Source organism: Chanos chanos, chromosome 12 (genome assembly GCF_902362185.1).
Source record: "Chanos chanos chromosome 12, fChaCha1.1, whole genome shotgun sequence".
NCBI lineage: Eukaryota > Metazoa > Chordata > Actinopteri > Gonorynchiformes > Chanidae > Chanos > Chanos chanos.
The window spans coordinates 7,592,546-7,616,055 of NC_044506.1; the positions used below are offsets into that span (position 1 = coordinate 7,592,546).

At 43.0% G+C, this 23,510-nt stretch overlaps 1 protein-coding gene across 1 annotated transcript; it reads left to right on the plus strand.

Moving 5' to 3' along the window:
- The first annotated feature begins 19,139 nt into the window (after positions 1-19,139).
- Positions 19,140-23,510, plus strand: LOC115825125 (serine/threonine-protein kinase Sgk1). Its single transcript, XM_030788901.1, has 13 exons — positions 19,140-19,209; positions 19,939-20,014; positions 21,153-21,231; positions 21,335-21,378; positions 21,501-21,558; positions 21,662-21,745; positions 21,932-22,063; positions 22,196-22,308; positions 22,410-22,533; positions 22,637-22,732; positions 22,859-23,014; positions 23,133-23,222; positions 23,343-23,510. Exons 1-13 carry the CDS (start codon positions 19,140-19,142, stop codon positions 23,508-23,510), a joined length of 1,290 nt encoding a protein of 429 aa, XP_030644761.1.

The window sequence follows — 23,510 nt, forward strand, 5'->3', positions numbered from 1 at the left end:
GTGACAAACTTTATCAAGGTGTTAAAAGATGGCTTCTTTTCACGCTAGCAGGAGTTGAGATCCTCACCTTTGCATCACTCATGAGCTGTGTGCCAGTGCAGCTGTGGCAAAGCCATGGCGCCTCCATGCCCACAGATATCAATGCCTTGTGTGGTTTTCTATAAATAACCACTCACTCCGGCTTGGCTAAATGGGGGTGAGGATTGATTTGGCACAGGCTGTGTTCACCATTGAACACAGTTCTCACCAGTGGTAGTCATGTGACAATCACCTCCCATGCACATTTGAATGAGACGAAAACCAATCAATACATATGTCTATGGGGTTTTTCCAGGATGGAAAATACATTCAGGTGCGTCAGAACTGTGCCCTCGCTAATAACATCAATGCCTTCGTTCATATCGTCGTACAGTAAAAAATTCTTTTTTTTTCTTCTCTCTTTTTTTGCTTGGGGCCAAAGTTCTCTCCTGGTTGAAATTAGACTCTTAATGCTGGACTTCATCCATTCACGTTATTCTTCACGCCTCATTGTGTGCTCAAACTTTCAGCTTTCAAATCCTGAGTGTTTCAATGCCTGCAGGATGGTCCCATCTTTCTCTGTATGACAAAATGCATGCCGTGTGCCGCCTCTCTCAAGCAAACACGTGACGTGGAGCACTGACGTAGTCGTTAGATAATATGTGCTAAGGAGACAGAGATGGACAAGATGAACTTGTTATAAAAGATTTCACAACTAAGATTCCAACGATCCTGTTGTCTTCGAGCGTTGTACTTGAATGTCCTTAATGTCCTGACCTCACTAATGCAATATTTTTTCTGGAAAATAAAACAAAATGTTACTCACATTTAATTAAATAAAATCAGTTCAGTATCTCTTATTCTCTTATTTGGTCATGCGTCAAGTTTGGTTCAGGTCACAAATTAAATGACAGAATTCAGATATCCTACTTGCAAAAACTCAAACGTATTGACGTAAAACAGTATCATCTGATGTCAAGATTCATATTGCACATTGAATAATATGTAACACAATAATGTATGTGTGTGTGTGTGTGTGCGCGCACATATATTATATATACAGTAACACTATGTTCTATTTTGTGTGTGTGTGTGTGTGTGTACATATGTACATGTGTGTGTGTGTGAATATACATATTATATAAAGAGGAGAGATTCAGTTTGGAGTAAAACAGAGTGCAGACTTAAGGCTGAGCTCCTCCTCTCTCACGGCTCAGCTGCTTCCACTCTCCTGTTTTAATGCATCCACCAAGCTGCTGCATTAACCCAGATACAGGCTGAGGGAAATTTGGCGGAAATATCGGAGTTGAACGGCCCTTACGCAACCCTCTCCGACAAGGACAGCATCAGCCTCAGACAGCCTGAAGGGCTGTGGGCACCAGGGGCCAGAAAACAAAAAAAGTCAAACACGCAATAAAGGGATAGGGAGAGAGCGAGGCTATGTCACAGAGCAGTGAAGGACATTGCTCCAAGCGGACAAGAGAAAAACCAGTGGTTGTTACGTTAAGGGTCCGCAAATGCCTCTGGATTGTTCAAGCGTCCGTACACGAGTACAGTTGAAAGAGACTTCAAAAGGTTTTGTTTTTTTTCACTTTTTACGTGCGCTGTACTTTGTTCTGGGCCAAGGTTTATATAAGAGTGAGAGTCAGAGTCAAGCAAAGTGACGTCAGTGGTGTAGGGGGATTAACAGTGAATTAAGACAGGCAAATTAAGGAGTGACTATTAATCAGCAGGATCCCGAGAAAAGCCAGAATTACAGCCAGGTTAGAGGGGCTTAAACTCCACTCTGCCAGATGGAGCAGCTGGAAGACATAACCATATAAAACTGCAATGACCACTGGAAATGAGGTTGTCCTCCCAGAGGGACTCAGTGACGTCAGTGCTCTTAACCTTTAATATGGTATCAAAAGATTCCATTCTAATTTTCATTTCTGTGCAACAATTGTTGTTTGAGCTTTGTACATTTAAGCTGTGAAAAGAATGAGTTTCTTTTTTGTGTGAGGCTATGAAAGTCTGTACATAAAAGTTCACAGTTTAACCAACAATTAAAAGTTTGTAGCCACTAATGACCAGACTTCAAAATACGCCTGAGTAAAGTATGGTGTGCCTCAAAGTTCCGTCCTTGGGACACTGCTCTTTGTATGTGATACCCTATAGTGATTTTTTTTTTACAAATACTGTGCCAGTTTCTGCTTCTGTTACACTGACAATGAGTAACTGTTATACCTATAAATTAAGTCAGATAAAGTTTTTTGATTTTCTGAGGCTATTAAAAGGACATCAGAAATTGGACTGATTTGGCTTTCAACCCCTGCTTAGATTTGATATATCAGAATCAACAATGAAGAGCTAGCCAATGCCTTTTTTAGTTAAGGACTTGATTATTACAGTGTTTGCTCTGTGGATGCTCTTCAGTGTTCCTAAACAGGCTTTGGCTGCTTCAATATCCAGCAGCCAGATTTCTCACTAGAAACTGAAAACACAATGAACACATTAGCCCTGTGTCTTCTCCATACTAGGTTCCTGTGAAATGCCAGGCAGTACCACACTTTCTTAAAGCACACTATAGCTTTGGAATAGCCCTCCAGTGTTCTAGATCAAGATGCCCTTTCAATCTCCAATTCTAAACTAAAGGCATAGAGATTAATTCAGTATACGTAAGACAAGCGTTCTTCCACACTTAATCCTACAGTTAAAGTAGGGAAGCTGGATGGCAGCCACTGACATGCAATCTTCTGCCAAACTGATCTGGAAGTGGTGGTTCCCTACATTTGCATGCAATCATTCCCGTTAGCTGCCAGTGTGTTGGTGGTGTGCTGACATCTCACTGAGATCTCGTGCCTATATTTCCCTCCTAATTTTCCTCTTAGTTATACTGCCACAGCCAGGATTGTCAGAGTTTCTTAACTGTACTTATCATAGCCCATCATGTAATAAATACACTTTTCCTTCTCTTCACAATTGCTGCTTGATGGTCTTCTTTCTCCTTTTCTCATCCGTTTTTCAGGTGGACTGCCCAAAGGCCAAGATGCATGTGATCCAGCTCCTTCCTGGTCATAGTCCAGATAACAACTTCCTGTCAGACCTCCTGACATTTACAGTTAATCTCATCTGAGCTCCTGATTCCTTACTGCCTTGTATGACCTCTTGTTCTCCTGACCAGAAATTGCTAACTTGCACTCATGTGTATGTATGTCTACGCGTCTATACCTGTCTGCAGCAGCAGCAGCAGTGCTTCTGTCATTCAAACGAGGCTGCAATAGACCTTGTCTATTCTTCACTCATTTGTCTGCCCCATGGCATCTAAACTAGATCCATCTGAATCAAAGCCACAGACAGTCGCGGAGGACGACTGGCCTCTCGGACTCGACACGTCCAACCATCCACCATAATCTTCCCTTGTTAAGCTCTTGAAAATGTGTCTTTGTCCATCTATGCCAGCTTGCACTTCTGCCTGTCTTAAACGCCTCCACAATGTCTCCTCACCCTCATTATCTCTGCTCTTACATAATGATCGTCCTGCGACGGATCTCCTTTCTCCCAGCTCCTGCTACCCCCCTTTTGATCACGGAACTGCTCTATCATTATATCATAGCTAGCTCAGAGTTTGTCAGAGGGGGATGGGCTGAGAAGTTCTGGTGCTTATCCCTTCTCTCACCAAAGGGAGGTTTTCCTTGCAAATATTGTCTAGTTAGGGTTTCTCACCGTGGCACTCTGGCCTAGTAATCTATAAAGCAGCTCTGTGACAATGTCTACTGTGTAAAGTGCTATAAAAATTCAGTCTGGTTTCATTCAGTCCGATTCAATTCAATCCAGTTCGGTTCAACTCATTTTGGTTCAATTGGCTGCATGCATGTAAAGTCATGCTAAAAGGACATTGTGCCATATTATGTCATACAGTGACACGGATATAGTGGGTCATGTGAACAAAACAATGACACTTTCTCCGTTAGTGGGGACCGTCGCTCCTCGCATGCATTTTCCTTTAAAATGGAAAAGATAATCAGGTCCAGGAATTGACGTAAGCTTTTTCCGTGTCAGCTGGGCTACGATTAGCGGTAACTGTATACAGTGGGGCAGATACGCTTGCTGAATATATCACACTCCTTCGGGTTTCACAGCAGTGCCTATACATGTAACGAGAGACGTGGGGTGTGAGGGGGATGAAAAAGGTTAGGGGAGATTAGACAGAGGTGACCGAATGCAAGGGAGTATGGTCACACTTGCTTTGCGTTCTTCTAGGAAAAAGACCAACACCGCTAAACATTACATCATTGTGTGTGTGTGTGTGTGTATGATTGGATCCAGTTAACCAGATGTTGTCGTCCAGTACTTCCTGTATTACAGCACCATTAAATGAATTGTCCTGCTGATCTCTTATAAATCGACACAGCTGGCCGGTGCTGAGCTTCTGCTGAGCTGTCACCATATTAGCAGGTTACACAACTACCTGAAACCAGGGATAACTGAGGAGGTATCAGGGAATCTGGGCCAAATTACGGTTTATTGGTCTTTCTGATGATTCTCTGAGATGTCAATGTCAAAAAGGGAGACGGTAGCTTTTTTTCTTGAATGTCTTGAAATAGCTATTTCATTCCGGCTATTTAATTAATTATTATATTGGTTCTATGGTCCCAGAGTGCTTTTTTTTAATGAAATACAGGCCTCAGAGGATGCTGTAAAACAATTTACACCGAAGATTCAGGTGAGCATTTTAAGGAATATTTTGAGTGAATCAATGTCTCAATCTATCAGCGAACAAACGTTCACCTGAGGTTGCTCGTGAAGCAGTGAAGCACAGTCTCTCTGAGAAAGGTTCATGGACATTTGTGTTCTTTATCCAACTTAACCAGTTCGTGAAGTTACGTGTAGTTGTTTCTTGCCATTGTTTTAAGACGTATGGTTTGAGAGGTTGTCAGGTCAGAGACTCTGATGTGTTGCTTGGCTGAAAGGTTACTGCCTGTTTATAAAACCAACTATTCATCTCTCGTGGGGCCTTGGGCAAGGTGACTTCACACTCTGTTAGTTTTCTGTAGCTTACAAAGGGCCCATTCAGTGCCCACATGTAAAGGAAGATGCATTTCTTGGGTGCAGGACGTTCGTGACTTACTTCACGTGTATTTTATATATATCTTTTCCTTTGCTTCAGGTTATGACTGCATGCTCTACACATCTGTGGCGGCATCAGGCAGACCCATTTTTTGCATAGGACAGGATTCCTGGAGGCCTCTCGTGGCTTACAGAAGAACTAGATGGACAACAGGAGTTTTTGTTTGTGAAGAGGGGCAGAGAGAGATGGAGGAGGGGCAGATGAAACAGTGATACCTTTGGAAATCGTTCTACATTGGCTCCTATGTCAGTGCATGGCTTCCCCTGATAAATAATAAAGAGATGTTCTACTTTGGCTGAGGTCATCATCAGAGAGTTCTAGTGCAATCTAACTCCTCTTGTTTTCTCTCCATCTCTCTCTCTCTCTCTCTCTCTCTCTACCTATCTCTCTGTAAGGACTAAAGAAATGATAGTACTCATTTAAATGTGCATGGTGATACTGTACTACTCACCTTGTACAGAGCTTCAATTGAACACAGAATTACTTCACTTCATTTGATGTTTTTAGGTACATGGGATATCTATTCATAGGTTCAAATTTAAACTTCACTGGCTGCTTTATGGTGATATATGTAGACTACCAGGTAAAATAAGTAATAGAAATCATTCTAAGGTATCTAATACTGCTCTGTCCAATTCTTGTTTGCCGAAGGGTTGGAGGAGACAAAAGCATGTGATCCTGGGGACTCATCAGACTGGCTTTGGGTGGACGGAGCTTGACTGGATCTGCCTCTTAGGGTCGTGGCGGTGTTGTTTCCTTAGGGTCGTGGCGGTGTTGTTTCCTCGGACGTCGGGGGGTTGAGTAGACCGGATCGGGTCGGTTTTAGTCGGTTCCTTCTGTCTGGTGTGTTGTTGTTCCTACGTTCTGAGGGGTGGAGCGTGAGAAAGATCAACAGCGATGTTCAAAACAGAGCACGCACTACGGGGGGGCACAGCACCTGGGAGGGTCAAGACCCTCTTTCCATAAACGTTCTTACTTTGGAACATCTCTGTGTGAGAAAACTTGCGTAAGGAGTAGAGAGGATAAACATAATTCAAACATAAAGGCTTAAAATATCCCATGGACTTAGCGTGATTCACTGACCTGCCAAACGTCTCAGCGACAACACGCTTGCCTGGAGTGGACCGAGGCAGTTGGAGCTGCTTCACCCTCCACACCCCCACCCTCACATCCTTTTATGACACGTTTAAAACGTTTTCTAATGGACGGATCATGCACTCTGCTCACGCTCTGGGTTTAGTTTACATGAAAGAGTTGGAATGGGTGACAGTGATGTTTCTTTTTGACATGATGCTTCAAAAAAGCCTGAGCAAGACATAATAATGACTAACTTTTGGCCCTTCCGTGAGTGGTTCAAGATTTAAAAAAGCTTTTTAGCCACTTGTGCTCAGTCTGTGCTGCTCCATTGGTACAAGTTCTTACGTATGTCCAATGCTGCAGAGCTGTGTTATGTAAGAGCCTTGCTTTAGAGATCCCCGCTTCAACGAGAGTGGAAGCTTTTGATAAATTTCTATCTTTTCAGTGACAACTTTGATCAAGGACTTGCTTTTTTCAGGGGATGAAACTCTGGCAAAGTTGTGAGGAACGCATTAAAAGGAAGTCAGTGTTTCCTCTCAGCTTTTTATTGGCTTGATCAAGATTAAGAGCGAGGAGGTTGTGTGTCAAAAAGATGAGGAATATGTCCCTCAGAAGCCAAGGCGTTTGAAGCCAGTGAGCTGATTTTGACAGGGATCTGGAGTTGTCTTCCCTTATCTCTTTCTCTTTTTCTACTCCTCCTCACTCTCTCTCTCTCTCTCTCTCTCTCTCTCACGCTCCCTGTCTCTCTCTCTCTCTCTCTCCCTTTTCAGACTTCACTGAGCTTGTATTACATAAGCATTTCAGCCATAATTTGAAATATGACCAGGCCCTGGTACATTTGGCCTGTACCTGAGCAAGACCCATGACATTTCAATTGCCAAAGATTAATGTCATCCTGCAGACTAATAACCAGTGCAATTGCCTCTCTATTGGTGCCTGCAGATACAGGAAAAGAGTTTCAGTGTCCTTGCTTACTACAGTAAATGTTGCCCCTTTCATCCACTGTCGCTGAATCAAATAGGGATTTCATTTGCACTTGATAGTCCTGAAAAATCTAAGAGCCTCTTCCTGGTCCTCCAGAGGTTCATGTGTTCGCCCCCGTGAATCTAATAAACTTGTGCCTGAACTCTTTGAGGAAAGTCTTCCAAAGAGACAGATTGCAGAGAGTATATCTAGTCTCCAAATTTCTCCAGCAGGGTACATCATGGCCAGTCGCCACTTTAGTCTGACTCACTGGAGCTTCATAGACAGCGCACATGGGGAGGTTTAGCCCAGCACCTGCCATTTTCACAGATCACACACACACTCACACACAGACACACACACACACAGGCCTTCCAAAATCCCCCAAATCTGTCGCACTCGCATATGAGTCATCAAAATTGGATAACTGTCACTCTGTTAACCACTGACCCCAATTTCTCTAATCACGATGGTTGGACAAACCATCAGGGAGGGGGGGGGGGGTTGAAAACTGTGTTAACAGAGCAGTGTTAAAAGAGATTCCTGAGCTGTGCAATGTCAAACTGTGTCTAGGACATAAACAACTTACAGTCTAAACACATGCCACGAGATACTGATCAGCTGATGCATGCATTAGAAATTATAAGGCATTTAGGATTTTTTCCCAACAGCAAAAACAGCTCCCGGTGACATAAACATACATTACAAGAACTAAATGCTTTCTGGAGCAGAATAAAATATACAGTACTCTCTCTCTGAGTTGACAGCTCCAAGAAAGGCATCCACCATGGAAAGGAAAAGACTGTTGGTCTTCATCAACATCTTAAAGCAATTAAAGTCTAGATGAATGAGGGTACACAGCGTCCTCTGTCTCTCTCTCTCTCTCTCTTATACAAACACACACACAAATAGATACACATTCACACACACACACACAGAGACACAACACACACACACACACACAAACTGTGTGATTTAGCATATGACCGTGATGGCAAATGATGGCTCCCCACAGAGCCAAAATCCAGAACGTTCCATGTGTTGAATAGACCCAGACATACCTGTCACATGATTTTCCATAGTCACAGGACACAACACAACACCATTGAATTTATTGTATGAAATCTTACTAATAAAGTTATACCAATGCGTGAACATAAATAAGCCACTCTGGTTATATTTCGCAACAAGGATATAGGACAGAACCCTTTTTTTTATATACAACAAAATGGGGTTTTTATGACATATTGGGCGTTTTTGGGGGGTTTTTTTTTTTTTTGGTTAGTTGACACGGATGCTACATTTTGTAAGCAAAAATGTCCAAAGAGAAAAAAAATCAGTTTCATGTTTTGCATGTTTCATATCACACAACACCTAGCTATGACCAAAAATCATCGGTGTCAAACCCACTCCATACAAATAACTGCAATGCAAATTCCCTGGTGACACCCCCGCCCCCCACCCCCCCCCCCCCCTTCCTTCTGTTGCATCTATGGCTCTGCACAGAGCACTAATCCCATCCACAGAGGGGTTGGGTGTCAGCCTCAGACCTGTTGTGTAACCTCTCTCTCTGTGTCACAGACCCTGTGCCATAGGCATTGCGTATTCATTTTCTCTCTCTCTCTCTCTCTCTCTCTCTCTCTCTCTCTCGTTCATCATTACCTCATCTAGCCCAGTGTACATCTGTGACTTCTAGGAATCACACACAGCCCAGATTATGTTCGATTTATACTGGCCGTATCGTCAGAGATCCGGGCCGTGTCTGTAGAGCGGTACCTGCAGACCCGGCCCGTTTAGGTACATGGGGAGTGATGTAATCTAAACGGGTTATTGCACGCATCCACCAATCTGCTCGGAGAACTTATTGGACTTCGGACGGCTGACGTGGTAATAAAATGTGAGGGTGCTATTTATAATTCGATATTTTCCATGCCTCTGTCTGTCCTTTTCCTCTGACGAGTTACCCCGTGCGAAGCGCTAAGCCCGGTGCCCTCGTTCACATTGAGCAGCAAATCACCTTGAAAACGAGAAAGTAAGCCTTGAGTCTGAAGGCCCTAAAAACACTCCGAAGTGTTCACATCAAACACAGGGGTTTCTGATATTAAATCACACACACAGGCACACGTATGTATATGTGTATGTATATGTATATGTATATGTATATGTATATGTATATGTATTTGTATATGTAAATGTATATGTATATGTATATGTATATGTATATGTATATGTATGTCAGTCTGGCTATCTATCCATGTATAGATAGAAAGATCTATATTGTGTGTGTATGTATGTGTGTATATATATATGCATTTATATTTTGTGTGTGTGTGTGTGTGTGTATTTACAGTTTCCTAAATTTCAAGCTTTTCGATGGTCAAAATCATTCCCAGGTCTGATAATCCCCTGGCTTTGTTGTCTTTTCAAACAGGCTCGGCTCAGAAAAAAAGAGAGTGCTAATAGAACAAAGGCAGTAGTGGATGTTCAAGGTGAAAAGTGTGGAAAGCTGGTTTCTGAGTCTGGCCCCTATGGATTCAAAATTCTTTATTTCTGCAAGTGTGTGTCTGCGTCTGTGCCTGTGTCTGTGTCTGTCCCTCTGTCTGTGTCTATGTGTTGCTGTGTGAGTATTCATGTGCACATGTGATGGCCTCTCTGTGTGTGTGTGTGTGTGTGTGTGTGTGTGTGTGTGTATGTGTGTGTGTGTGCGCACGCATACGCACATGTATATGTGTACACGTGTGTGCGTTTGTGTGTGTGTGAATCTGCTGAGAAACAGACAATCAGTGATTGTCTTTCTTCTTTTTCTGAACACTTGGCATCTCACCATGTGATGATATATGAATCGCACAACTGTAGGAGTCGCACAAGCCACTCACATGTACTCTACGGTTTGATTTATAGTCTGGAATGCATGCAGGGGAATGTGTTCTCACACAGCACCATCTGAAACATCTCATTACATCTATAGTAATACCCACCCACAGCTATGCCTCACAATAGTTACCACAGTAGTTAACTCACAGAGGACCAAACTTTAGTTAATGTATGAATGAATGAACGGATGAGTGAATGAATGAATGAATGAACAGGTGAATGAATGAACAAATGAATGAGTGAACAAATGAATGAGTGAACGAACGATCGAACGAACGAACGAATGAATGAATAACAACTTCACCACTGAATATATTCTAACCACTGCGAGTGTCTTAATCATGATGATGTCCTTACCTAGCCCTCAAATTCTCAAGCGTCCTCATTTCAGCTTTAATTCTCACACGAAATCTCCATACCTCTGCAAGTATCAGCGACCTCGGCATTTTGCCTTTCCTGCTCCTTGTGGCCCTGCAGTTCTGCATCTTTCAGGTCTCTCCCTGGTCTCACATGTGTTTGTGTTACTGGGAGCTGTCCTGCCAAATGGGAAAAAAAAAATCCGAAATGTCTCATAGTTTCAAATGCTTCCATCAGCTGATCAGTAACATGTGGAGTGTGTTTAGACTGTAAGTTGTTTATGTTCCCGACACACTTTGATACTGTACGGCTCAGGGATCTCTTTTAATACAGCTCCTTTAACACAATTTTCTTTCTTTTTTTTTCCTGTACACAATGATTAGACCATGACTTGTGACTAAAGACAGTGGGGCAGTAAAGGGACTGATCATTTGCGTCGGGTGGGTTGGAACAGGGAAAGATCAGAAACGTGCAGAGGTCAGGTCCAAGACCACGACTTGGAAACATTATTCTTCCCTGTGCTGGACATAAGCTCTCTGAGAATGTCATATAAGAGCGCTATGTTTAAGCGTGTCAGGCTATAATTAGCTGAACGCGGTTTTGTAAGTTGGGCGTGATCTCCATCGCCAGTTCACAGAGGAGACCTAGAAGCGAGAGGATCATGGGAAGGCAAGGAATTAGCCGACAACGAGTAGGCCAAGGGAATTGTGCTGCTAGGCAGCGAGGCCTTGACTTAAGAACCTCCTCGACACCACCGGCTAATCAGTCTAAAGACAGCGTCGGCCACCGGGCTATTTAGAGATTGTCCTAGACAGAGTGTGTTCAATCTATGACCTTTACTGAACCTTCTTAAAGCGGCTCCCCTTTCATGCCCAGGCCCAGGAGGAGCAGATGACTGAGCAGTTCTCACTGTTGTAATCCTGTCTCTGAGAACCATTAGAGTATTATGTGGGGCGACATACCAATGTGTCTTTGTCATCTGGCCTCTGAATGGTTTCACTTTGGCTTTGCAATATTTGAAATGGCTAATGCTGCATGTTTTTAAAGTTGTCAAGGCTTTGACTGCGAATGTTGAGTTCGTTTTTGATTGCTGCATTGTGGACACGCTAGAGCTTTTCACGTCTCTCACAGTATGCGTAAGACATGCAGAAAGAGATGGTAGCGTGCTGTTTAAGATCTCCCACACAAAATGAATGGAGTGGACAACGAGCATGTGATGTCATAAATTTCTCTCAGGGAAAGTCCATTTGTCTACTCTGTTTTGGAAGTAGGTAAAAAAAAATGATTGTTCTAGTATGTTCCTGGAGATGTGATCCGTTTCCAGTAAGAAACGGTGACGTGAAGATGAAAGGCATTGGCAGGTTTTCCTTTCACCAACAGTTCATCCACATTGCCAAATGTCCAAAACACACTTCCCGCCAACTGTTTGCCTAAGCCTTTTTTTTGTGCTTTGAAATTGGTTAAATTGAGAACTCCTGGGAGGAGCACTATTGCATCACTGTCATGTGAAGGCCAGGTCATGACCTCTCAAACCCAGAGAACTCGGCTGCATTTGTTTCGATTTGAAGGAGAGTGAGGCATTATTTTGCTATGCCACCTCAACACATTGATATTCTGTCACACTCAAAGCAGCATGCAAATTGAGCCAGGTTACAATGATTTCATTTGGAGTTCACAACATTATGATCATTCTGAACATTCTGTTCCCTTCTGATGTGGCACATAGTATCTCATGAAGTGAGCTGCAAGCAGTACATAAGGCGAAACTATAATCCTGTTTATTACACCTTAGGATGATGATCAGGGTTATGAAGTCACTAGACACATTTAACAAAACTGTAATGTCATGAAAAAAAGAGACAAAAATCCAGACTTCAAAGAAATCATGAGTGATATTCTATCCATGAAAGGCGTTGAAAGTTTCATTGAAAGTTTGAAATTGAAAGAGGAAGTTGAAAACATTGTGTTCTTGTCTGATTGATAACACAAGCTCAAATGGAAACTGACTGAAATGACAACAGGACAACGATTTGTGGAAAAGTACAATCACTCACTTTTCCTCGTGCCCATGGACGGTCCACTGACCTCTCTGTTTATTGTGCGCTGTTTTGTAAATGAGGAACAAACATACTTTCATAGCGAATGGTCAAGGGATGACGCAACTCAGCGTGAACGTATGACCTTTGGACGGCAGCCAGTATACGATTGCTCTGTAAACTTTCCTTCTCAGATGTTCAGGTTAAGGAAGGTAATAAAACGTCCTGTCTTTCCCGCAAAGAACGTCTGACACAAGGAAAACACACTGAGGACTACATCTTGATGACCGACATAAACCTTAAAGGCACAGATTTTTTGTGGGTTCCGTGCTGGTGCAGATACATTTTTGGCGTATGAATTGGATTTTGATGCTTATTGACTCAGGGTCACATCCATAGCCAAGGCATTGCTCCTGTATTACTGTAATCAGTTTTAGGAAGCTGCAGTGGTTTTATGTAGTCAAACAGAACTGCCTGCGTGGAGCATAAATACTGGGGCATCCTTGGGCAGAGCAATAATAATGGCTCTGATAATATGGATATAATGAAATGGCTGCCTCATTACGTTCCCTCTCATTAAACCACAGCCCTTTTATCACCTCTGTGTGGAGGTCTTTTATTTGTGTGTGTGTGTGTGTGTGTGTGTTCAGACCCAGCAGATGTCATTTTCCAATCCTGCCAAGCAAGCAGAATCTTCATTACAGGAAAACCATTAAAATAAAACAGTTCCACAGGCTCATGCATGCTCACTTGCCGGAGGTAATGGCAATAAGAAATTTTCATAGTCTCCCATCAAAGTGAATGAGAAATCCATGCGGTTGATGGGTTCATCATTCAGATGAACGGTGAGTGGAGATTGGTTTGATTTTGAACAAGGTGAATCTTTCTGCTGATTGAAGAATAAGCGTTTAACCCCTGTGTATTTCATGGAAACACAGGTTTAAACTAATTTTAGCACTTATGAAAACCATTTTAAGCCTCTTGCATGAAGGCAGTGTTTTCCACTCCTGCTAATGGAGACTCTCAGTTCTCTAACAAACTTGCATCAGGTAATGAAGAGCTTGACTATTAGCTGATGTGTTGAATCAAGTGTTTTAGAACAGGGAGAGATCTGTGATGTTCAGCACTGTAGACCTCCAGGAACAGGATTCAGATACGGAAACGTTACATTAAGGAATACATCTTGTAGGAATTAATCTTTTGTGGAGACATAATCTAGAGTAGGAGTGTTTTGATCTTGTCCTCATAGCAAAGAATCATACTGTTTTGTTTGTTTTTTTTAAATCCTCTTCTAACCAGAGCAACAGGTGTCAGCAGGCCTACTTCCAAACCAATCAAAGATACCATGGCTGGAAGCTACAAAAACCAGCAAAACTTGATGTCCACAGAAATTAGACGACAAAAATATTTCACGCGTCAGCGAATATAAAATGTGACAAGTGCGTCCACATGTAAATATGTGGCTGCCAAGAGGGAGAGAAGGATCTCCACAGTCCTTGTCTGAGTGACATCATTCCTGACCCAGTGCGTTCCCATTCCTCACTACAGGTGTGTCCTTATTTGCATGACTGACATTCTCTCTTTGTCTCTGGCCCACAACAGCAGGGGTGTACTATAAATAAACAATCCCCCACGTTGTTATTGTTTTTCATCAAATGCTGTACAGGAGACGCCACGCAGGGAGCGAAACACGCCGCTGGGAAATCGTTAAAAGCCGGTCGTCTAATTAAAGAGACGTTTAAGGGCTGCGCAGGTAGTGTTCCTGCGGTCGCCGTATCCTAGAGACCGGTTTCCCCTGGGCGTGGCTGTGACACTCAGGAGACAACCTGTTACCTGACACCTTACCTTTGTTTCGCTTGTGGCTCTTAGTTTTAGGAACAGGTAAGGGGAGGGGTGGGGTGGGGGTGCGTCACAATTGCCCTGTATCAGTTATCGCAGAAGAGAAAGAAACAGAGAGAGAGAGGGAGGGGAAAAGAGAGAGAGAGAGAGAGAGAGAGAGTGGGCAAGCATAAGATCACAGAAAGAGGTGCACTGAAGGAAATAATTTGCTGGTGTTTTGCTCCGTAAAAGGATGAGTCTGGCTCAATTGGTGCTGCAGCAAAAGAGACAGAGGGGCTCACACTAGACGTGCACACATACATACACACACACACACAGAAGCACAGAGACACACACATACACACACTGTCACAGACACACAGAATGACACAGTCCTGAAGATACGGACGCAAAACACCGTCTCCATCTCTGAGGATTTACACCCCGTCCTGCGTCCGTTTAAGGATCCTTGGCTTTGTACCCGCACGCAGACGCGCACACACTTCAAAGGACATGAAGAGCGGCAAGAAATCATTCATAGGTAAGAACTTTTTCCACACGTCTAAGTTTGGAGATGTGTTTGACTCTGAGCGGGGAAAAGGCTCGTTTTTAAATTTTAATTCCGATAGACTAGTCTTGCATAACATTTCCTCTCTCCGGGTCATGACGGTGCTGGTCCTTTTTAAAATATGGATGCGTTTGTGGAGATGTCTCCTTTTGCTTTATTTTCTAATTCATTTGGAGCTTTTGCAGCTTTTCATACCATTTGCATGTCCTTCCATTTTCTTTACAAGTGACAAAAGCTCAATCTAAGATCGACGTCTCGTTTCGACTTTGATTTTAGAACACGCTTCTCGTCTTGATCAAAACCATTTACTCTCTCTGGGTTTTTGGGGGGTTTTTATGGGGGGGGTTGCCTCTCCTCTTGGTGTCTGCGGTCTTTGATTTTGTAACCAATGTAATTTAACTCTCAGGATCAGACCAATAACTCAGGCCATAACACCATCAGTAATTTAGCCTAGTCCTTGTGGTCCTGTCTATCTCTTCTATCCATCATTAGGCACATAATCCACTTTGGCTGGATTCATCCCCCTGTTAGAGCCTTGATCTGTCTCCTCTCTGTTTCATTTTCTTTTTTATTCAGTGAAATAGCTTATGATGAATGTTCCTGCGTTGACTCACTCACAGACAGCACATACCAAGTGACACCTTAGCTTAAAAACACACACAAACAAAACCTCGCTCCGGCAATGTTACATTCATAACATGCTCTTCATCTCTCGTGTCATTATGCATTAATCTATTTGGTTTTGTCATCACACCACAATACGCATAGAACAATGCTGTTTTCTGTTACAGGTTTGACTGTATCTTAAAATGCTTTCACTTTCATCGTTGAGACTAATGTGTGGCTCAGCGCCCAGCCTTACTTTTTCACTCACTCTATTCTCTGAGACAAACTGAGAAAAACAAAGCTCTTCGGAGAAGTGCGTGACATCTGTTTACAGAGCTGCCTGCTGCAGCTGAGCTCTGCCCGTTTGACTGAAAAACAAACTAATATAAGATTAACATTTACTACCTCACACACAGGTAGACTTATTGTTGATATCACAATCTTTTCCACTGTGTTTTTCCCCTTTTATGTGATTCTTGCAGTCAAAAAGAGGTCCAGACAGGACAGACTTTCCCCTAGGTGAGCACAGCATTGGTCCAATGGGGCTTTGAGCACGTAATCTGACCTCCGGTGTGACGCAGACTGCATTTTCATGGAGTTTGTTTTTTAAGCTCTGAGTGACAATTATCACGCAATCCATAAGCAATCACATACACTCTCTCCGCTCCCGAAATCGACGTTCAGATCACTTAAGTGCTAATTATAGCAGCAGTTTGTCAGAGTATGAGAGCATTTGACTGTGTTGAGTGGACCCACCTTACTCCCACACACAGGGGCCTCGAGCTTCAACAGCAGATCTCATGTCCCAGTAGGGCTCTGAGCCATTTTAATATGGCAAAAAAAAGACAATGCAGGATGTAACTATGGACCTAGCTCACAGAGAATGAGGAAACCAGAGAGGGACAGAGGAGGGAGGCAGAAAAGGGCAAAGGCCACGCGGAAACGTACCATTTAGGCAACGCTGATTCTTATGAAGACTCAGAACCCACCCAGACATGGGATGAGGGGTGAAATCAATCAGATGTGCATAAATGTGTGGGCAGAAGATTTGCTTTCTCACTCTTTTGGTGAGTCAGGCCAGATAAAAGGTCTCGTCCCCAGAGTCCAACCTGCTGAAGGCTCACAGAGATGGAGGAGGAGTAGGAGGAGGAGGAGGAGGGGGGGGGGGGGGGGGGGGGGGGGGGGGGGGAGGGGGGCGAGGAGGAGTTTTGCACGAAAAAGCTCTATTTGCACGGTGCCGAAGCCCACCGGCAGCATGGAGGTATGGGCGGGGGGGGATTGGATGACTCACCCTCCCCTGCTTGGCCATCAGAGCATGGTAGATTGGGACTTGACCTAGCAACACACTCTGCCTCTTATGTTAATGCATTCTCTCCAACACCTCCATCAGCGCAGTGGAGACAGTCGTCACCAAGGCAACAATGTGTAGTAACAGGACGGCGAACAAGTAATAATAGATCTCACAGTGGCTGCGATCGCAAACCCCCCTTGAGATTCACACAGACTTTTCACCAGCGGAAGTTCCACTCACACCACCTGCTTGTTTGGCATCAGTCAAATGACTTTTTTTTTTGTTGTTTTTTTTTGGTTTTGTTTTGTTTTTTTGAGGACACTAAAAATACCCATTATGACAGTTACGTAGCAGCATTGGCGTGTAACACTAGCCATCTGACAGAAGAGGTGTCGTGATGAGATGTATGTGTTACGGTGATTTCAGAGTTAGCCAAAGACTTGGCCATGCGAAATCATTTGGTCGCCCATAAAGGGCACTGTTCCAAGCTGGTGGATCTGCTTAAAGCAGCCGACCGAAAGTAGCATGCTGGCTGAGAGATATACACCAGCCTGTTGTCTCATGTTTGTGGGTAGGAGTTTTTACTCAGAATTTCTCTGTTTTCACTCATGTGAATTTACAACACTCCAACAGCTTTCAGAATTTCAGGGTAATTTCAGAGTGTTGTTTTGAATAACAAGTCATTACTCAAGGGACGCGGGGGAAAAAACACCACACAGAGAACCTTATGTGAGATATGTTTAGCTTATGACCACAACAGGAACTGTTGTGAGCTGGTTCAGTACTATGCAAAGCCTAAATGAAGTGGATGTCAGTTACTGAGAATTCCCCTTATATGTGAAACTAGCAGGTTGTCTTCAGTGACAGGTTTCTTGGTGAAATGTTTGACTAGGCATGCATCTGAAGTATGAATAACCCTCAGGAGCTGTCAAAGCCAAACAAACTGGGCCTGTTCTTGTCTAAATAGATCAGAGCGAATGGTGCATATTAAGATGACTTGGTTACTAGCATAAGAGCAGGAAATCCCGTTTGTTGAAACTCCCCGAAATATATATATATATATTTTTTTTTTTTTTGGCAAAGGAACAGAATCACAAAGCCAGGCGTTTATTTGTTTTTGTCATTCATCACTGGCAATAACATAAATGTCCAGGTATTATACATCATATCACAACTTTGAAGCACATACAACCTCAATTGCAAAGCTTAAAACATGTATTTTAAGACGATATGTTGATTGGTGTAAAGCTTGTAGCCATCAGCTAAGCAACAGTAAAGGGACAAATGTCATCTCAGTGGTTGCTCCCCTATGTCCTTCATGGCCTCTTTAGCAGAGCCTCAGATGAGAATCCAATGGGGGAGAGGCTTTACGTTATGACAGACTTATGTAACCAACAAGGTTAGTGGATCACATCTGTGACTGCATCATTTCTGACTGAGCTTAGAGAAAATGATGATGTGGTCCTTGATATCAGCTTACGTAAATGTTCACAGTGCAACCGTAAAACAACCTTGACCTGGAGAGACACCAAGTTTTTGAGATCAGAACGAAAAATAATCCAAAAAAAAAAAAATCCGATTTACAGTTGGATGTGGAACGTGTAGTTTTATTTTGCAGAGAGATAGGGCAATTGCTCTATATGCATAATTTGCATGCAATATATCCATTTGTGTTTTCAAAATTCTATCATGAAGATAAATGGCATATAATACTACACTGAAAAATAATTCAGACTGTTGAGGAAGACTTGCAACTCCTTTAAAAGCAGTTGGTGTATTATGGTATATTATCCATTGATAAATATTTCACCTTGGTCATGAAAATCTGTTCAGTAGCCTATATGAAAGACACAACGTTTGGTTGAATTAAATGTGTATGAAGCAAACTTTTTCACCCAGTTCGATTTGCGAACTGACATACATTTACATTTACTTTTATCTAATTGTTCCCCCCGTGGTCTGTGAGATGCATTTGGCATATGGCGATTTTGAACCACAATTCATTAACAGGGTAACTCTCTAGCGCGAGAGCAATTGTTGCCAGCTGTGCCGTAGTTTTCCATCGATAGTGAGGCAGTGTGAATTTTTTTTTAAGCCATTTATCTGCCCAAATGACACTGAAGCGCGCCCGTCGTTCCCCGCCTCCTGCAGGCAGAAAGAGGAGCTGCGGAATCCCCTGACATCAGAGTTCGTCAGTTGCCCTGGTTACACAAGTGATGTCAGTGCCTCGCCTCCGAAAACCACGTGCCACGTATAAAATAACTGCTGGGTTCAAATTGCGCTAAAGAGGAACTGAGCCGCCGACCGAGTAAGAAGGTACAGAGCGCGAACAGAGACGCAGTTTGCTGAGGAATATTAGCGCGGTTCAGTATTATTACGGAAAACATTCCTTTCGCTTTTGGATTTACTCACTTGATAACTATGGCTGTGACCGAGGCTGGATGCGATTTAACTTACTGCAAAATGAGGGGAATTGTTTCTCTTCTCGCTGGTATGTAGTATATCTCAAAACCATTTAAAATTTGTAGGAGTTACAGAGCAACGTTTTGATAATTTAAGCAATGTGTTATTCATAGTACAACTGCTGCATCGCTCATTGTTGTTTTTAATAATAATTGTTACTTTTAAAGGCAAGATCAAACCAATAGCCTGCAAACTGTCGAGTTCACGATCGACAGTCTTTTTGTTGTTGTGTTGTTGTTGTTGTTGTTTTTATCAAACTGTGCCTGAACATTCTTTGCTTGAATTGCTTGTGATACATCCTTATTTTGTTTTGATGCTGTTCTTTTTTATATATAACATGAACTAACGGTTCTGCTGAGCACCGCTTACAATGATACATATACACACACTGTCAGTTGATGACTATATCACGAATCCTTGGTGCTGTGTGTGTTTAGCGATGAGTTGACAGGATACAGTGTTTTGTTTCGTAACCAGTTTCATCAATGGAACGTTAAAGCGCAGAGTAGGAGCGAGAGTCTGCGATAGGCTAACACGCGCAGTTGATGATACTCACCGCGTCGCTCTTTTATTTTAACCATCTTTGTTTTCAATATCTCGTTTACAAACCGTTAGTTCTATGTTGGCATGGTGCGGGTTTCTCTTTTTCATTTTTTTTTAATATGGCTCGCTGGTCGGTGGAGCGTAGCACCGTTGCAGTCAGTGACGTATTATCTGGGTTCCCTTGACGTAAATGCTTCTCTTTTTCCTATTGCAGCTTTCATTAAAGAGAGGAAGATGGGCTTGAACGATTTCATCCAGAAGCTGGTGTCCACCCCTCATATTTGTCAGCAGTAAGTACCTATTGTCATTCTGAGCTCGGAAGATAAACTGAAATTGAGCAAGCATTGTACTGTAACGAAAATCAGAGGTTTAGGCTACTTGGGCGTTGTGAATTTAAAGTAAGTAAAGTCTGGGTCACATTAGTAAGAAACATCGTACGTTTTACATGGGAATATGCAGCGGAAATAGGAATACGGGATGAATGGCTCTGAAGAGTATATTTTTACATCTGAACCGAGGTCAGTATACTTGCAGTTTACTAATCCAATCAGGGCCACGCAACAGTTCCTGAATTTGGATGTACATTCCGCTAATAGAGTAATCTCTGTACAGCAACGCAAAGCCATCACCAGAATAGTTCTCATGCAAGGCAAGGTCCAGTCGCTGCCGCCTCTTGGGCGCTGTAAGCACCTTTGTGTAAATCCCTCATGTCCCCTAGACGAGGATAAGGGTCTAATACAATTAAGTTTGCACTGCACCGAGAGGTTTGGTCTCTACACTGGCCTAGACTTCCAGTCATCTAGGTCGCAGTCAGCAGCAATGGAAAATTCTACCCCAGCTCATCTGTAACCTCCAGATGTCAGAGAGACTTTTTAGGACAATTGTGTCAGAACGTCCCAGACATGTCTCAAGCTTTTTAAGGTCCCAGAATTCAGCTGTTCAGTAATTCAGACTCACACTGTTGAACAGCTGCTGAAATATAATTTTCATGTTAACCCGAGTATGATTATATCACGCCATAGTTTTTGTCTTCAAATATTCTGTTCAGATTTGAATACCCTTCACAATGGTGAAAATTTAAACAAAAATAAAATAAAGAGTTTCAGTGTTCAGACTTTTTCAAACAAAAAAATAAAATTGCACCATGTGTGCCACAGACCGTTAATCTGTCTGGTCTGGCATTGTCACCGCAACTTTTGAATCATCTCCGTTTGAAAAACGCACGACAAACTTCAACAAGAGTGCCCCCTTGTGGTCAGAGGACCACTCAGTGAATGAAATGATACAACGGCTCTCAACAGAATGTGGTTAGTTTTAAAAGTGAAATTACAGGGTACAATTAGTATAAAAATTTGGAATCACAAAAGTCTGAGGTGAAGATTACTAGAACAGTCTGTAACAACATATGCTCTGTTTTGTCTACCCTAGCTCAGAGGTTGGCGCCTTCCTGAAGATTGATGAGAACCAGAATGAGGCGACGGAGGAAGATGGACTTAGGTCACCACAGGTAAGCATATGACTGATGAGCGATACTTCACGGTAGTGTCTTGGTTCTTGTGTGTTTCTCTATTTCCAAACAAAAATAACACAATTTTCTCTATTACTTGCAGTTTTGCCTGAGTTCACAGAGGAGCTCCCTGGCTGAGGAGACTCAGTAAGTAACCATATGTCACACCTGCTGTTCTGTTGGGTTTTTTGGGGGTTTTTTTCCACTGGATGTTGTCCAGTGAATTACGCGTTCTGTCTGACTGATGTGCTGATCTCTCTTTGTCACAGGATCAAGCCGTCTGATTTCGATTACTTGAAAATCATTGGAAAGGGGAGCTTTGGAAAGGTGAGTTCAGTAGTATGTATTTGACCCACGTATTTTGACCATTCAACCCCTTTCAGGAGCGCTTGAAGCACTTGAGCTTAACCTTGTATGATTTATGTTGTAGGTTCTGTTGGCTAGACACAAGGAGAGTGCTCAGTATTACGCTGTGAAGGTCCTGCAAAAGAAAATCATTCTGAAGAAGAAAGAGGTAAGAGAAAAATAGTTCATTCTGGTTCTTAAGTCAATAAATGTCCCGGTAAAGATCTGTAGCAATTACAGTTGCTAATGTTTGTTTTGTTTGTAAACACAGTAAGAGGTGCCTGTTCAATCAAAAGGTAATTCGAGTGTTCTAGAACATTTGAATTAAGATTCTTTTCATGTCTTCTCTTTCCAGCAAAAACATATCATGGCTGAACGTAGTGTACTAATGAAAAACATCAAACATCCTTTCCTGGTGGGACTCCACTACTCATTCCAGACCACAGACAAGCTGTACTTTGTGTTGGACTACGTTAATGGAGGAGAGGTAAGCCAGAGAAATCCATACCCCGTACTAGGGGTTGGCTGAATCCGCAACCACAATCCTAAGCAAGAATAGATATTACTCATTACCCCTGTGCACAAACTGACGCTGGAGTCGCGTTCTTTTTTTTTCTAGTTGTTCTACCACCTCCAACGTGAGAGGGTGTTTTTGGAGCCCCGGGCCAGGTTCTACGCTGCTGAGATTGCTAGTGCACTTGGCTACCTCCATTCTCTGCACATCGTTTACAGGTATGTATAGTACTCACAGTGCCCCCTAGTGGACATTAAGCTGTTATTACATGTATGCTAGATGGCTGTGGCCTGACTCATGGTCTGCTCTTTTATCACAGAGATCTCAAGCCAGAGAACATTCTACTTGACTCTCAGGGTCACATTGTCCTGACTGACTTTGGCCTCTGCAAAGAGGGTCTGGAACCCAATGGAACGACCACCACTTTCTGTGGAACTCCTGAGGTAAACCTCTCCCTACACCTAAGTACCATTCTGTAAAGTACGACTTCTTTTTACTTTTTTTTTTCTAAACAATTATCTGATTTCTCTGTTCTCTTTCCCACAGTACTTGGCACCTGAGGTGCTGCAGAAACAGGCCTATGACCGCACTGTGGACTGGTGGTGCTTGGGATCTGTGCTCTATGAGATGTTGTATGGACTGGTGAGTGAAGAACATTCTAGCAAATCATCCAAGATATCATGCAACTCCATTTCTATGCATTGTAAGTCATACAAGTAATGCTGACAGCCTTTATTCACGTATCATTCTCTCCTCGCCCCTCTTTAGCCCCCATTCTATAGTCGCAACACAGCAGAGATGTACAACAACATCCTTCACAAATCTCTTGTGCTGAAGCCCAATGTGTCCAACGCTGGCCGAGAACTCTTAGAGGGTCTGCTGCAAAAGGACCGTACCAAAAGGCTTGGAGCACGGGATGACTTTGTAAGTACATATCCACACAGCTGGCCCTAACGCAAGGTTCATTTTTGTAACTTTTCAAAACGACTGTCCCTAAAACATGGTCATTGATGGAATGTGGTGCTGTTATTTTTTTTTTTAGCTGGAGCTGAAGTACCACAGCTTCTTCTCACCCATTAACTGGGATGACTTGATGGCCAGGAAGATCACCCCACCCTTTGTCCCTGCAGTGGTAAGTTCTGTTCGCTCTCCTTTATATGTTTACTTCTACCTCTCATCCAAAAGAATGTCTACATACATCATGAATGGGAAGAACATATCTGTAATATGCTTTCTTTTTTTTCCCCCCCAGACGGGACCCACTGATCTCCGGCACTTTGACCCCGAGTTCACCCACCTCCCTGTGTCTTCGTCCGTGTGCAATACCGACAACCTGCATGTAACCAGCAGCATCCGAGAGGCCGCTGGTGCCTTCCCGGGCTTCTCTTACGGACCCCCAGCCGATCATGCCTTCATGTAG

Excerpts from the sequence above, each read along its gene's own strand:
- LOC115825125 (XM_030788901.1), top strand. The coding sequence starts at position 19,140 with ATGGCTGTGACCGAGGCTGGATGCGATTTAACTTACTGCAAAATGAGG. Across the intron at positions 22,534-22,636 it reads CTTTCTGTGGAACTCCTGAG|TACTTGGCACCTGAGGTGCT; the intron begins GTAAACCTCTCC and ends TCTTTCCCACAG. Across the intron at positions 23,223-23,342 it reads CACCCTTTGTCCCTGCAGTG|ACGGGACCCACTGATCTCCG; the intron begins GTAAGTTCTGTT and ends TTTCCCCCCCAG.